Source organism: Leuciscus leuciscus, assembly GCF_965113295.1.
Source record: "Leuciscus leuciscus genome assembly, chromosome: 1".
NCBI lineage: Eukaryota > Metazoa > Chordata > Actinopteri > Cypriniformes > Leuciscidae > Leuciscus > Leuciscus leuciscus.
In genome coordinates this window covers 40,720,920-40,737,566 of record NC_138725.1, presented here as the reverse complement: position 1 = coordinate 40,737,566, position 16,647 = coordinate 40,720,920, and the positions used below count along the sequence as shown (strand labels likewise).

At 37.0% G+C, this 16,647-nt stretch overlaps 1 protein-coding gene and 1 long non-coding RNA gene across 6 annotated transcripts in view; one reads left to right on the top strand and one right to left on the bottom strand.

Annotated features, from left to right (window-relative positions):
- Positions 1 to 16,647, bottom strand: part of LOC309508091 — a 348,495-nt gene that overhangs the window by 4,013 nt on the left and 327,835 nt on the right. The window lies entirely within an intron of this gene.
- Positions 1 to 16,647, top strand: part of LOC309506700 (uncharacterized protein) — a 43,714-nt gene that overhangs the window by 13,294 nt on the left and 13,773 nt on the right. The window contains exons 1-3 of one of the 5 annotated variants that reach the window (XM_082180625.1): positions 4,564 to 7,238; positions 14,177 to 14,528; positions 14,608 to 16,240. In XM_082180625.1, coding sequence (XP_082036751.1) covers positions 14,195 to 14,528; positions 14,608 to 16,240 — 1,967 coding nt within the window. In that variant the 5' untranslated portion in view covers positions 4,564 to 7,238; positions 14,177 to 14,194. Of the gene's footprint in view, positions 1 to 4,563; positions 7,239 to 13,585; positions 14,529 to 14,607; positions 16,241 to 16,647 lie in introns of those variants that run through there. The other 4 variants (XM_082180624.1, XM_082180623.1, XM_082180626.1 and 1 more) reach the window with 4 other exon arrangements.

Sequence of the window (16,647 nt, the reverse complement as noted above, 5' to 3'; positions counted from 1 at the left end):
ATAACATATGTGAATATATTGTAAAATGCAATTTATTCCTGTGATCAAAGCTGAATTTTCAGCATCCTTACTCCAGTCTTCAGTGTCACATGATCCTTCAGAAATCATTATAATATGATGATTTGATGCTCAATGACTTTTTCTGATTATTATCTAATATGTTGAAAACAGTTATGCTGCTTCTTGTTTTTGTGTACACAATTCAAAATGTTAGGGGTCAGTAAGATTTTGGAAAACAATAATAGCAAGAATGGATTAAATTGATCAAAAGTGACAGTAAAGACTTTTATAATGTTATAAGATTTAACTTTAAAACTTTTCTTTGAACTTTATATTGATCAAAGAATCCTAAAAAGGGCATCATGGTTTACACAAAAATCTTAAGCAGCTCAACTGTTTTCAACACTGATAATAATCATAAATGTTTCTTGAGCATCAAATCATCATATCAGAATGATTTCTGAAGGATCATGTGACACTGAAGACTGGAGTAATGATGCTGAAAATTCAGCTTTGATCACAGGAATAAATTATATTTTAAAATACATTAAAATAGAAAACAGCTATTTTACATTTTAATGATAGTCACAATATTACTGTTTTTACTGTATTTTCGAAAAACTGCATTATATTAGCAACATTAATAAAGTACTCCTCTGTTTTAGCTGCCTAAGAAGGACGATGAGGTGACAGTGCAGCTCGGGATAAGGAAGAGGAGGAGGAGGAGGAGGAATACGTAAGTTAGACAATTTTCTTATTCCTTTCTAACAAAAAACTATAAACCTGACTACAGTAGTATGGTACATTTTATTTTTATTTTCCAGCAATATATAGAGAGACACCATCCTCCTCTCCTTGCCTCAGAAGACCCTGCCCTCCACTGGTGGGGTAAGAAAGAGACTCTTCCTCTTCTCCCACAGCTCTCCATCATATCCTTCTGCCTCCTCAACACTGTCTGAAAGAGTGGTTTCCACAGCTGGGACGCAGTCATCATGCTCATTTTCTTTCTTTATGTATATTTTGGTGGGCGAAATAATACAGGAGAAATGCTAGAAATCTATATTGTTCCTTTTACATATCTTTACTCTTTATGAGCAATATTTGTATTTTATTTGTTAGCTTCAGAGAAGCTCAAGGACTAGGCTATAGATCTTTGGTAATTGTCGCATTGTTCAGGTTTAGCTACTGGTAGTGAAGCAATGAAGCACATCACCACCAGACATTTGTAGCAGGAGCCTCATAGGACACTACAGGAAACAACTGAACCTATTTCTGCAAATAAAATTAATAATAAAGAAAATGCTGAATCTTTTCATTTCTTTTTTTAAAGGTCTTTATTGTTTATCCGCCAAATTATAGAGAGTAGTATCAATAAGAATATCAAACACTTTTTTTTTTTTTCAGTAAAAAGAATAAAACATTTTAATAGTTGGTTACATTATTCATTGATTATGTTTTTTGATTAATTAATTGATGTTACATTTCTGTACTCATTACTTGTTAACATGGTTAAAAAATCGTTAATGTTCAAAATTTATTGGCTTAGTTTGTACAAAGAAACACACTGAATAAATGCTGATTAATAAATTAATGCAGTGTGGTTTTGGGCCATTTTCTATTTAGAATTTAATACAAGTTTGTATTGGTTTCCATTACATATCTGTATTGATCCCTAAACGTATTAACAGAAAACAATACACAATTCCCTATTAGAATGTATAAGGTTTTACAGCAGAGAATGAAATGTTTGAGTTTATCAGTTCTATGTGGATTTCAATGTTATGGATCAAGCACATCTTAATTCCCAGGACTAAAGGTGAGAAGTATATTAAAAATAAATGCGGACGTGGTATTTTGGTCGTTAGGAAGTACCTGCCACGTTCCAGCGACCTACCACTATAACGTCGCCACGACGAATACAGGAATCACAAAGTTACGTTGCTGGAACGTTATGTGGCACGTCGCAACGACTAATATGGTCCTTTGGTGTTACGTCCTCGCAACGTGCCAGTTTGGTCATAAAGACGTACTCATCACGTTCTTGCGACGTACCACTATAACGTCGCCACGACGATTATGGGAATCACAAAGTTACGTCACTGGAACGTTATGTGGCACGTCGCTACGACGAATATGGTCCGGTCCGGTTACGTCTTCACAACGTAACTGTGTTAGCTGGGAAGTCATATCGACATCGCAATATTAAACAATGTTATCGCACATCGCAGCTTTTTCTCATATCGTGCAGCCTTGGCCAAAGGTCTCAACTGCTGCCAGAAATCGTCGACATGCTTATATTCTTGAAAAAGAACATGACCATAATCTTAGGCTGTTCTGTGTAGTTAATTTATCTCTTTTTCATACTTGAAGAAAAAATTTGTTTCTGTTTGAACTTGTAGTTTTGAGAGAGCAGTACTTTGATTATGGATACACACTTACTGTTTGCATTTAAAGTGTTATTTCAGTTATTTATATTTATTTTATTTATACTGTTTTATTTTTTTATGTTCGATTTGTGGAAAGGAGTTAGATTTCTCATGAGAAATCGTACAGGGGAGAAGCCAGACGGTAGAGTTTATAGCAAAACATTTTGCAGTGTTTGCATGTCCTTTACTGCATAGAATTAATTAAAATAGAAGTAAAATAACATTCATTACAAGTTGATTTCAAAATGCACCTAAATTGTTTTGCATTTTGTGATTTTCAGTTGAATAAAAGACTATTTTCCATTCATATATTTCATCATTGAGGATTTCTTAAAAATTGTGTAAAAATCTCGTCTTGTCTCGTTCTCGTGAACCCAATCTCGTGTCTCGTCTCGTCTCGTGGAGTAAGCGTCTCGTCACACCCCAATCCGCTATGGAAAAAACGCGTCTGCTCTTAAAGGGAATGTGAGATGACGCTCTGATTGGTTTATTTCACGTTACGCCCAAACCACACCTATGAATAGGTGTGTTCGACATCGGCTGCGGCTGGATGTAACCGATCGGCGAGAGTAGCCGCGTGCAGGCGGGGAGGAGCTGCAAACGGAGACGTGAAGTCGGACACTTTCTGGTTCCCGTAGTGACCGCTCACGTGGTGTTTGCATACTTTACCACAGCTGCAGTGAAATAAATGCAATATTTGCCAAATAATACACAGATGTTTCATTTCATGAGACATTTTCATTCAATACTTTATGTACTGCTTCATACAGCGTCTGTTTGAACAAGAATAAAGTTCAACATAAGCTACTATCAATGAAGTGGAGTCTACGTTTTTTAAGCAGTTTTAATTTGATAAACATGACACAATATAACATGACAACGACATGAAAAGAGTGTTCACTGTTATAATAAACTGATTTGAGAGCTTTAGAGGAACTAAAGGTGTTCGAATAAACACGAAACACACGTGATCGTTGTCATGCGGTGAATCCGGCCAATCGTGGAACAGCTGTGTCGTCATCAGCCCTCCTGCAGCCCAGTGCAGCCACTCTTGAGAAGCTGCGCTGGCTGAGTTCTCCGGCTACTCTCGAAACGCTCTCGCGGTACTTTGATGCCATACGTCACAGTCACGTGGCGTCGGCGCTGTATCAAGTCGAACAAAATTTCTAACCGGCATGCACTGCTTCAAGTCAGCCGCCGATCGTTCTGCGCAGAGCTGCATGAAGTCGAACAAGCCCATTAATGAAGCTACTTCAGACCAACCCATTTTAGATTTGCGCCTGGCGCAATAGTCACTAGGCTTGTTTGAGATTAGCAAAATCTGCGCAGAATCGATCACCGGTGATCAGCGCGAGATGCATGCCGGTTAGAAATGTGTCCGAGTGCGGTCCGCCTTGCTCTGATGTCATGCTGACGTATGTCAAAAATCTCTCGCGAGCGCAAGGCACACCTGTCGGATTCTGCAGTCGAGCGCAGTTGCTCTCCACCGACTGCGCTGATCAAAAGCATGATGGGAAACGACTTGCTGACGACACAGCTTAATGTTCATTGGTTTAAACAACCGTGATGTATGACTCTATCTGTGTGTTCCTACTACTTGTATCGCAATGATTTAATAAAGATTTAAAAAATAAAAATAAAATAAAAAAACCAACAACAACCGTGATGTATTGTTCTCTTTTAAAATGTTTGATTTTAAAACTCTGATATCATGTTTTATGTATGTGTGAATATTCCCAAACTATCTAACAGTGCGATCTCTATGGATTATGCGATGTATTTTTTATAAAAAAGAAAAGAAAAAAAACACATGTCTGTATTAAAGAAAAAAGACTGATAAACATGTATTTGGAATGGAATTAAATAATAGGCTACTTTAGGTGTCTTGTTCATTATATTTATTTTCATATAAAAGCAACAGAACTTAAATTCCATCCAGTTTATTAGCAACACTGTGCACGAGCGTGAATCCCGCGAATCCCGCGATATCCATCTTTGATCTCACAGCTGTCAGATCCACTACGAGAAGAGAGAACTGTCCGGCTTGCCTGCGCTTGTTTCACTCCTCCCCTCACTGCAGCCGCCTACTCTCGCCTACATTTCAGGCGAGGCGAGGCGCATCTCAAACAAGCCTATTTATCCCGCCGGGAAAATAGCGACAGCACCCAAAGACCCGCCCACAAAGTTACTTGTGCTTTGCGCTTGACACTTGCGTTTCAGATCGTTAAAATAGGGCCCACAGACACTGCAACAAAAAATGTAATCCCCCAAGTCTTTCAAATAAAAAATATGGCACTATATTGAATATACTTGTTTGATTTTTTAAAAAGATTTTAAGCCAATTAATTTTTAGAATTTGGTTAAAAATTGTCAAATTAAGAACATTTAACCCACCATCAGATAATTTATTAACAAGGACGCTTTTCTTAATTTTATGAGGTTTGTTTCTCCAAATGAAATTAAAGAGTAATTTATCCAATTGTGAGTGTTGGTTTATCATATTACTTAACACTTGAGCTACAACTAAAAAAAGGATTGCAGAAATTGGCCAGCCTTGTCGGATGCCTCGGTTTATTTCAAATCTGGGAGATGTTCCGTTAGTAAGTTTAATAGAGCTATTACTACCATAGTACATAGTTTTTACACTTTTTATAAAATATCCCCCAAAACCAAAGAGTTTTAAGGAATCAAATATAAACTTATGGCTTACTGTATCGAAAGCTTTTCTAAAATCTAAAAAAAGTATTAAAGGGTCACCATTTAGTAAATTGCTATATTGTACTAAATCAATAACTAAACGAATATTAGAAGAAATATGGCATCCTTTCATGAATCCACATTGAGTTTCATCAATTATCTCATTTAAAGCATTTTTCATACGTTTGGCAAAAACTGCTGCCATTATTTTATAATCATTATTTAATAATGATATAGGTCGCCAATTTTCTAATAATAGTTTATCCTTTTGAGGTTTAGGGATCAATGTGATGACACTTTGTCTGAGTGATGTAGGTAAGGATCCCTTGTTGATGGCCTCCTCATATACTGCTAACAGGAATTTAGATATATCGTTAATAAAAGCTTTATAGAATTCTGAAGAAAGGCCATCATTTCCAGGGGATTTGTTTTTTAGTGTTTTTATACATAACTCAGTTTCACTTAGAGAAAGGTTTTCGAAACATTCAATTTTACTTTCTAAAGATTGCATTTTTGGACTTCTAATTGTTTTAAGAAGAACTGAATTATCTTGATCTTCTCCTAATGAATATATATCTGTATAATATTCAGAAATAAATTTAGAAATCATGCCTAGGTCTTCAGTAACAATGTCATTTATTTTTAACTTTCTAATTAGGCACATTTCTGCATTCCTTTTCTCGAGACTAAAAAAATATTTACTGTTTCTTTCACCTTCTTCCATCCATTTTGTTCTAGATTTTACAAAAGCACCTTTGGCTTTTTCTTGATAAATGTGGTCTAATTCTTTCTGCAAATTATTTAAAACATCATTATTGGATGGGTGGGAAGATGTTTGAGTTAAATTTGAAATCTCTCTAATTATATCTTGAATACGTGTTCTTTTCTTCACTGCCAATTTTTTTCCAAATTGAATGCTAAATTTTCTTATTTCAAACTTTAATAGTTCCCATATCTTGCCATATTCCTTCTTAATATTTGGCTGTTTCCAGTATTTATTTATTAATAATTTGATTTGTTTCACATAATCTTCATGGTATAAAAGTGAATTGTTTAGTTTCCAATAGCCTAGATTTCGAGAGTTACATTGGATATCTTCAAATTTAATACTTAAGATTAAAATTTTGTGATCAGTAAGAATAGATGGGGAAATTCCAGTTTGCAAAACCTTTTGTTCCAAGTCTGAGGAAATTAGCCAAAAATCTATTCGCGTTTGCTGAGTCATTTGCTTATTGCTCCATGTGAATTGTCTAACAAGGGGGTGTCTACATCTCCATATGTCCATGAGAGCTAAATTATCACAAAAATTCTGGAGATTGTTATTCTTATTAAAGACTTTGGCGGGGAATCTATCTAGAACATTATCATGAACCATATTAAAATCTCCACCAATAATTATCTTTGCCATTGGAAATTTAGTTGAGAGAATATTGACATTTTCTATTGTGTCTAACAAATCACAATTCAAAGAAGTAGAGTTGTATCCATAAACATTGCATAATATAAACAAATTACTGCCATTTTCAATTACTATAATAACCCAATGCCCTTTCACATCACATTTGTTACAAAGAACTTTCCCTCTAAAGCTGGCTTTCAAAGTGCTCACACCGGCTGAATGATTATTTCCATGAGCTAACCAGAGATCATCTCCCCACTGGTTATTCCAAAATAAAACATCTTCCTCACTTGAGTGGGATTCTTGTAAAAAAAATCAAATCTGCCTTTATTTCTTTGCAAAACAAAAATATAGCTTTTCTTTTAACAATATCTCGAATGCCCTTTACATTAAGTGAGATAAGTGATAACTCCGTTATGAAATAACAACAGGAGAAAAAAGAACAGAAGTATGAGGAGGGTTCGGTCTATCCTCAATTTCAAGAGCAGAACATAACTAATATAGCTCAATATACGAACATAAATTAAAACATTTTGTTAAGTTTGAAGAAACCAATTGTGTTGGAATTGGTAATTATCATCTTCTCAAGTCTGCTCTTTGATTAATTTTCAGGGTGAGGGCCGTGATGATATTTTCCTGCAACTCAGATAGGGAAGGTTCACCTCAGTTTTTCTTTCTGCTCAGTGGAGATTCAGGGGCGGGAGGAAGAATTACTGGTAGGTCTCCTTTAGATGAATCAGTTGGAGAGGTGGGTTCAGCTGCGTAGAAATGGTCTGAGATCGCTTTCTTTCGTTTGTCTTTGGCGCTCATTTTAATCGGTTGTTGTGAGCCACGCGGTCACGGCTATCTAGATCAGCAACTTATTCTTAAAGCAACACTATGTAACTTTTCAACCTTCATAATATATTTCCAAGATCCTTGTGATGGTACATCGACTTACAATAGGTTAAATGACACGTCTGCCATAGCCTGACAGGGTCTGTATCGCTTTTACTGGCACTCCCACCACTTCGTCAAATTTGGACGTGAGAGGCCAACCAGCGTTTGTTTTCGGCTTTCGTGCATATGTTTTTGTCATGGGGGTTGTTTACACCTGGCCACTTCATGCATTTTCTCAGATCGGAAAGCTATCCGATCGTGAAAAGTCCAGGTTTAAATGCCCTCCGAAACGCATTTGAGACGGATTTGAATCCGATCCCTCAAACCACTTCAGGAGGAGATCTGAGACGCATTCCAGACGAAACTGGACAAGTGTAAATGCATATGGTTGTTGAAACCACATATGTAAATTGTACTCCTCCCAAAAATGCTATAAAAAAAAAACGTGTGAGAGCGTTGTATAGGCTATTATGTTATATCCAGATATGACGACGCGCTGGAACACGCATCACCGCAGATGAGCAACTGCATCAAGCCAACGTGCAAACTATCGCAAATCAAAGTGAAAGACAGTAAGTCGCAGACGCTTAACACACAATCTTCATCATTAAAAGTAAAGAAACGAAATGATCTTACCAGGGCTGTTACTGCTCTCTCTTATTGCGGTCTTTGTTTGTGAAATTTTAGCTGATGATCTATAAAATGCAGCTCATATCTGTTGCTTTCGGTGACGTGCACTCCATTAAATCTGCATAAAGCGCAAGAATTGAAGATCGAATTTAAATCCGTTTCACAAAAATACATTTATGTGACCAGGTGTAAATGGAATCGTTTTGATAAATCAGATAGCTATGCCTCACGAATTAGTTTGGCAGCTGAACTCAGGTGTTGTGAGGTGTATTTATCACGTAGTCCTGAGGGATATCAGACGACGCTGTTGACGTTGATTCCTGCGATTATCATGAGAACAGCTTTCAATATCTCACATAATTATCAGGACATAAATAAGCCTAACGTAGAGGTTGTAAATAGTGTAAACGAGCACAATTTACAAACTATTATGATAAATTGCAATAATCATGTCTAATGACATCATAACGGCCAACGTTATGAAATAATGCGACGTACATTTAACTTAATTGATGTTATCTGGCATTTTGTAATGTTTACATTCCAATAAACACAACACAAATTAAATTATACAGTAGGCCTAGACTATTTACTTGTGATTTAGCTGCAATCATGTAAAAACGTTATAATATAATATATTTACGACAGTGCAAGTATTCCACAGCGACTCTAGGGGTCGCTGTTTGACAAAAACACAATTTCTACTTATTGTGGCTTTAAGTTTTGCTATGACAGTATTTTACACTATGGTTTCGAGTTAGCTTTTTTAGAAAGATTTAACACATGAGAAGTATTTTCAAAGAGGATAGATTCAAAACCCTTAAGAGCATTTCAACATACGTCTGTCTCGGTCGCCATCTTGTCTCGACCCCCCGTCCAGTTTATATAGCCTACTGTCTATGCGCTGTTGCTCTCCACCGACTGTATCGATAACAGCTTTCTTGCGCCGCTTTAAAAAAAAAAAAAAACTTCCTTTGTGATTTTTAAGTTGGCTAAAGCCTGTAAATATTTAAGTTGTCAATGTAAGTTTGCAGTCTGCATTGAATGTGATAAACAAGCTTACAACTTAAGCAAGCACAAAGCACGATAAATAGTCAGAAAAATACAAGTTATCATTTTTTTCAGTCTAGAAAATAACCTTTGTGTACTTGTCATGAAAATCTAGCCTTTACATACACTCACCTAAAGGATTATTAGGAACACCATACTAATACTGTGTCTGACCCCCTTTCGCCTTCAGAACTGCCTTAATTCTACGTGGCATTGATTCAACAAGGTGCTGAAAGCATTCTTTAGAAATGTTGGCCTATATTGATAGGATAGCATCTTGCAGTTGATGGAGATTTGTGGGATGCACATCCAGGGCACGAAGCTCCCGTTCCACCACATCCCAAAGATGCTCTATTGGGTTGAGATCTGGTGACTGTGGGGGCCATTTTAGTACAGTGAACTCATTGTCATGTTCAAGAAACCAATTTGAAATGATTCGAGCTTTGTGACATGGTGCATTATCCTGCTGGAAGTAGCCATAAGAGGATGGGTACATGGTGGTCATAAAGGGATGGACATGGTCAGAAACAATGCTCAGGTATGACTGAGAACTGAGATTACGGCGTTCTTCGGCCCTGTCCCAAATGGAACCCTAAGCACTCGCGGTCTTCCTCTGAGTCCGCACTTTCGTGACGTAATGCCGCTTTGACTGTTGGGAAGAAGTCTGCTGCGGAGCCCGCATCAGCGCGGGCTCGGCAAAAGTGCGCATCAAGGGTGCAAATCGACCACATGGGGGCGTTCGCGAGCACCCTTCTGAGATCTAAAAATGACAAATGGGACACACTGCGGTCTCACGGACTTAACGGACACGCGCACGCGGCAGCCATTGTAAGTCCACAAGACCGAAAGTGCACATGAAGTGTGCCATTTGGGACAGGGCCTTCTTCTACTACTACTTGTTACTGGCTGCTCACTCCTTAGGAGTATTACCGCCATCTACTGTACAAGATGACGTCCCGACATTGCCAGAAGCGCAAAACGGTCTGTTTACAAGCCGAGGAAGACGCGCTATATGTAAAACTGTATTCGTAATGTATGTAACTGTATGTCCCAATCGATGCAGCACACGCTCCTGTTCAGGCCATCCTTAAAATATTCTTGTTTGCCGTAACCCGACCGACCCTGTCAATTTAGGACCGACCCAATTACATTCTTTCACAATCTTTACGTTACTATTGGGTAATTCCAGCGTTATGGACGTGACATTTGCAGTCAAAACTTGAAATATAAATTATCAGAAAATGCGTTTAATACTAATATATTGTCCAGACGTTAGAAAAATATCAGTCTACACATGCGTTTTATATTTAATATGAGGGAAATACACTTACGGACGTGACACAAAAAAATCTTTAACTTTTTGGTGGTAAAATATTTTTTGTAATTCTGTGAATTACACTGCGCAAACCAAAAGTTATATACCCACCGGATGAAGAAGGGTTGGCTTTCCACAGAACATAATATATTCATTTTATTAAATTTTTCGTGTTCGCATTTATGAGGAAGAAACAATGTACGGACAAGAGCGCTCTGAAAGCGGCACTACAAGACTGCTTTAAAACTTTCACAGAGACCTCAAACAGGCATTTAAAGTACCAAATATTAAGGATTGGCATATCAAACAAAATAATATTCGATGATTGATCGAAAATCGTATCTCTCCCTCCACATGCTCACCGGCAAGACGCTCCGACATTACATTTATCTGTAGGCTAATAGGCTTTGTAGCCCAGTAATTAAAAACGATTTAGTTTCATATTCATGTTTAAAATAAAATAATATAATATATATATTTTTAATTTCATGTTGATTATATGAAAATTGAAAAGCATGATAATCCCGAAAATATTGGGAGACAAATGGAGTGGGCAGACATGATTTTGACCACTTCATTAAGTTTAAGTTTGTTTTTGTAGAAAACCTTTCTTTAAAGTGAATTTCGTTTTGTATTAATTGTATCTTCATTTTAATCAATGTTTCATCAACCAATTTCCTGGATTTAATAAATAAGAGGTAGGCTAAATATAGCAGGCAATATAATCAGGACATGGAGGCGCCGGTGCGCTCGTCTCTTAAATGAACCGAAACTCAGCGTATAAGCTACTTGCCCCACAAACCTCTATATATATATATATAGAAAGCATGAAATGTGTACTTTTAAACAAAACAATTCAAAACGAAAGAAAACAGACTGCTCTCTGCTTATGTAATCCGTGAAATGTGCATTTCTCTCTGGCGTGTTCACTGCTGCGAAGATCGCGAGTCAGCATCTTCAACTTCATCTTTGACACAGAAAACACTTGTTTATTAATAAACAATTGAAATGTCTCCTTGATATATTTGACATATTAATAATAATTACTTTTGCCAGTTCTTTGTGACAGCTTTTAGGTGCGTTATTGGCAGCGCACCCTTCACGCGTCACCATCGCTCAATAGTTAATATTATTCTTTGGTGTTCAGTTTATTCAGGTTTTCTAATTATTTATTATATGTATTATATTATACATTTAATAATGTATTTTTATTTTTATTTTTGTATCAAAATCTCTCTTTTTTTTTTTCTCGACACCTCTTTAACTTGGCACGAAGTTCTGGAAAACTGTCAGTGAAGTCCCGATATGAAAAGTTGTTTAAATTCATACCTACGTAATACCCGTGACCAAAATTGTACTTTTTTTTTTTTTTTACATTGAATCTTGAAAAAAAAATATATAGACACCGACCTACCGACCCTTTTTTTTTTTTTACGGCAAACCAAAATATTTTAAAGGATGGCATCGCTTGGCACTGATTACATTTACACCACCATCTCTTGTAGTTCAATGTCTGTGTATTCTGGTTCGAATAAGTATGGTTGGTTAAAAAAATTCAAGTCTTCATCTTCATCTACATCGAAATCTGCGGACATATTTACGAATACAGTTTTACATACAGTGCGTCTTCCTCGGCTTGTAAACAGACCGTTTTGCGCTTCAGGCAATGTCGGGACGTCATCTTGTACAGTAGATGGCGGTAATACTCCTAAGGAGTGAGCAGCCAGTAACAAGTAGTAGTAGAAGAAGAACGCCTTAATCTCAGTTCTCGCGCATGCGTCGTGGCGCTCCCGTGAACTCTCGTCAGAGGCCCACATTGAAGAACACTAATAGTTGGATAAAGTCATTATTTTTGTTGTTTTTCCGCACAAAAAGTATTGTCGTCGCATGATAAACTTAATGTAGAGCCACTGTAGTCACTTGGACTATTTCAACATTTTCTTCACTGACTTTCTGGGCCGGCGAGTTTCAATCACTTAGAAGCCTATGGAGGAGTGATCCAGCTCTCACATTTAATAAAAAATATCTTAATTTGTGTTCCGAAGATGAACGAAAGTCTTACGGGGTTGGAACAACATGAGGGTGAGTAATAACTGACAGAATTTTCATTTTTGGGTGAACTAACCCTTTAATCCAAAATACAGTTTAAAAGTTAGATTTATAATAACTGTTTTCTATTTGAATATTTTTGAAAATGTAATTTATTCCTGTGAATTTTCAGCATCATTACTCCAGTCTTCAAGTGTTACATGATCCTTCAGGATTCATTCTGATACGATGATTTTTCAAGAAACATTTCTGATTATTATCAATGTTGAAAACAGTTGTGTAATTTTTTTCAGGATTCTTTGATGAATACAAAATTAAAAAGAACAGCATTTTTCTGAAATAGCAATCTTTTATAAATGTTTTTACTGTCACATTTCATCAGTTTAATGCATCCTTGCTGTATATTAATGAAAGTATTAATTTCTTAATTTTTTTTCTAAAAAATAAAATAAAAATCTTAAGGACACCAAACCTTTGAATGGTAGTGTACAATGTTACAAAAGCTTTATATTTCAGATAAATACTGTTATTTTGAACTTTCATAAAAGAATCCTGATGTTTCCATCCATTGATAATAATCAGAAATGTTTCTTGATCATCAAATCGTCATATTAGAATGATTTCTGAAGGATCATGTGACACTGAAGACTGGAGTAATGATGCTGAAAATTCTGCTTTGATCAAAGGAATAAATTACACTTTAAACTTTAAAAGAGACTTTTCTCAAAAACGTTACAAAATCTTTCCGTTCTAAAACTTGTAGTGTGTACATCATTAAAGGGATGGTTCGGAGTAAAATTAACCTAGGGTCCTTTGCAGCATGACCTCGAGCCAAACACCCCCCCCCCCAGAAGCCTTTTTTCCTTTGGTCGAACATTATTAAAGTTAGAGCTTATTTAGAGAAATCAGCCGAATGGCTTAGTGCAGGTGCTAATGGATCCTATGATGTATCTCGTAAATGACCCCACTAATAATGCCTGGAATGGTACCAAACTTATACAGTACAAATAGGTTCTGTACTCATAAAACAAGGCATTGGAAAGTTTGTAAGTACATCAGGAGTTTATTTAAATAACACTTGCCTGACGGCTCATGCTACTGCTAACCCGGATGTCGACTTCTCTTCAGTGGTTTGGGAAAAGCAAGTAAAAGTCCTGGCAGAAAGTGATGCATAAGGATGTAGTGTAACGACGCCCATTTCCAGGAATGCACTAATATTTTGTTGGTAGTACCAGTTTGCAACAATTATTAGTTAACACTAAGTTGTCAACACTTCTGAAAAAATAATCATTTGTCGTTACACTACATCCTTATGCATCGCTTTCTGCCAGGACTTTTACGTGCTTTTCCCAAATAACGGAAGTGACCTCGACATCCAGGTTAGCAGTAGCATGAGCCGTCAGGCAAGTGTTATTTAAATAAACTCCTGATGTACTTACAAACTTTCCAATGCCTCGTTTTATGAGTACAGAACCTATTTGTACTACTGTATAAGTTTGGTACCATTCTGGGCATTATTAGTGGGGTAATTTACGAGATACATCATAGGATCCATTAGCACCTGCACTAAGCCATTCGGCTGATATCTCTAAATAAGCTCTAACTTTAATAATGTTCAACCAAGGGAAAAAATACTTTTTTCTATAGTACACCCCTGTGTGAAATTGCTCAAATGTGGAAATTTGATTAATAATTGTAATGTTGTTTGAGAAAATCTGTCTTGTACCTCAGATTTGAAAGGCCTGCAGCATGGCTTGTGCACAGCAGTCTTCTACGGAGTACCTCAAAAACGCCAGGAGAAACCTGGTGACCCATATGGAGAACCTTCCTCTGATAATTGAGAATCTTTATCAGCAGAGTGTTTTCAATGACCATGAGGTCAATGCTCTCAAAGCCGAGAGGACAGAGTTTGATAAAGCCAGATGTATATTGGATTGGGTCATTAACAAAGGGGAAGAGGCCAGTTATGAATTACTCAGGATTTTGGATGTCACTAAGAAGAGGACATTACATCCTGATTTACACTCCTGGATCAGCTGTTTTCCATTAAGAGTGGAAGATGAAGAGACCAGCTATTCATTTGGTAAATAGATAAATGAAAAAAACATTTTGGTGAAATTAACACATTTCCAATATAAATTGTGTTTTTGTTGCTGTTTTAGGTACAAAGCCTTGTCAAAACTACCAGTCAGCGCTCAAGAAGAAAGCAAAAATGATTCTGAAGGACCAAAGGGAACATTGCTGTAAATATCCGCTTGACAAAGCACAAGGAAACTTCTATTTTATACCTGTCGTTTTAGAGAAAGACTCTGTGGTGAAAACTCCTCAATGCAAAATAAAATGGAAAAACAAAAAATGCAAAAAGCTACGGCCCAAAAAGCTGAGAGCATACATTCCTACTGAGCAACAAGCACTTTCACCTGAGGATCTGCTGAGATGCCAAGATAAGAACATCCTCCTCATAGGCAAACCTGGAATAGGAAAGACTACAGTGGTCCAGGAAACGTTGCATCTGTGGGCAGAGAAAGATGACCGAAAGCTGGACTACATGTTTTACTTTGATGAAAGTGTTTTGGCTCACAGTTCTAGCAATGACGATTTGGAGTCTTTTTTCTTTGATGCATATTTAAAACCAATGGAAAAAGACAGAAAGGACGTGTTTCAAGATATTGAGGAAAACTCGGAGAATGTTGTCATTGTATTTGATGGCGTAGTCGATTTAGAAGAAAATTCCACCTTATGGAAGATCATGAACCACGAGCTCCTGCCTGATGCCAAGATTGTAATAACATGCAGATCAGAGGTGGAATATGATCCGCTTTTCTCCGACTGGCCAACACTGAAAGTGTATGTCCAAGGATTCAGTGAAGAGTCTATCAACGCTTACTATCAGAAGATGTTGGGTCACGATCCTGTTCTTCTAGATGTTGTTTTGAAGAATCAAGAGCTGTTCAGTCTCAGCCATGTGCCAATGTATGCCTTCATGATTGTAGACTCTCTTCAATTTAAAAACGACAACGTTTTCAACCATCCAAACACAGTCACAGAAATGTACATCCACATTTTCCGTGTTGCTGTGAAGACGCATGGAAAGAAAACGAATGAGGAAATGGAAAAATACTTGATAGAGATCAAAGATCAGGTTTATTTCTTGATGAGAAGTGCATTCAATGCAACTAAGCAAAAGTGCCTGAAATTTCTAGATATTACCAGTGTTAAGAAAGACATTTTTCACGCTTTTCTGAAGACGATCACAATAAGAGACTCTGCAATGACGTACTGTGCTTTTCTCCACAACACAATGCAGGAATTCTTCTCAGCTTTGTGGCTTCTTGGACATCCAGATGAAATTGAGAAAGTCCTACAACTCTGTCAAACTGAGGAGAATAAACACATTAAACATGTTCTTCCCTTCCTATGTGGACTTCTGGGAGAACACAACATTAAACTCATCAAATGTCTCTTCCCAGAGGATCAGATAAAGAAAACATCTGATTGGTTCATTGATAAGTTTTTGGAAACTTTCCTCCAACCTCAGAGTAAACGTGAAGAGTTTGATCTTCTCTATGTGTGTCAGTGCTTGTATGAGCTCCAGTCTCCTGAAGCGTGTTTAATGTTCCTGGAGAAGATGGACCATCAGCTTGAGCCTAAAGAGGATCTCGACCCTCATCAGTGTTGTGCTTTGGCTTACGTGATCGCTCAGTCCAGAGATAAAGAGGTTTATCTGAATCTGGAGGACTGTAACATGACTGACGCAGGAATGAACATGATCCTCAGCTGCGGACCCAAGATCAGGTACTAGGGAATAGAGGTGAAACGATATATAGCAATATTAAAAGAAAATGTGACAACGTATCGTGGATGTGAAAATCATTTGCAATGTAGTTTTTCCCTCCCTAAATATTTATTCTTTCATCATGCATGAACCCTTGTCAGTTTAAACTCATAAGATCTTCATTCATCACATTTTTTTTATGAAACCTTTTTAGGTTTATTCTTATCATGTAAGTGCATTAATAGAGGGAGAGAAGGTAAATAGTGCGCAGCGCAAGAGCTGTTGTGTGCGGCCTGTAAGAGATCCAATGAATGCCTGCATTGAAAGCGTTTTTTAACTGCGTGAGAACAAATTTAAGTTTCAGTGACAGAACTACACTCACCTAAAGGATTATTAGGAACACCATACTAATACTGTGTTTGACCCC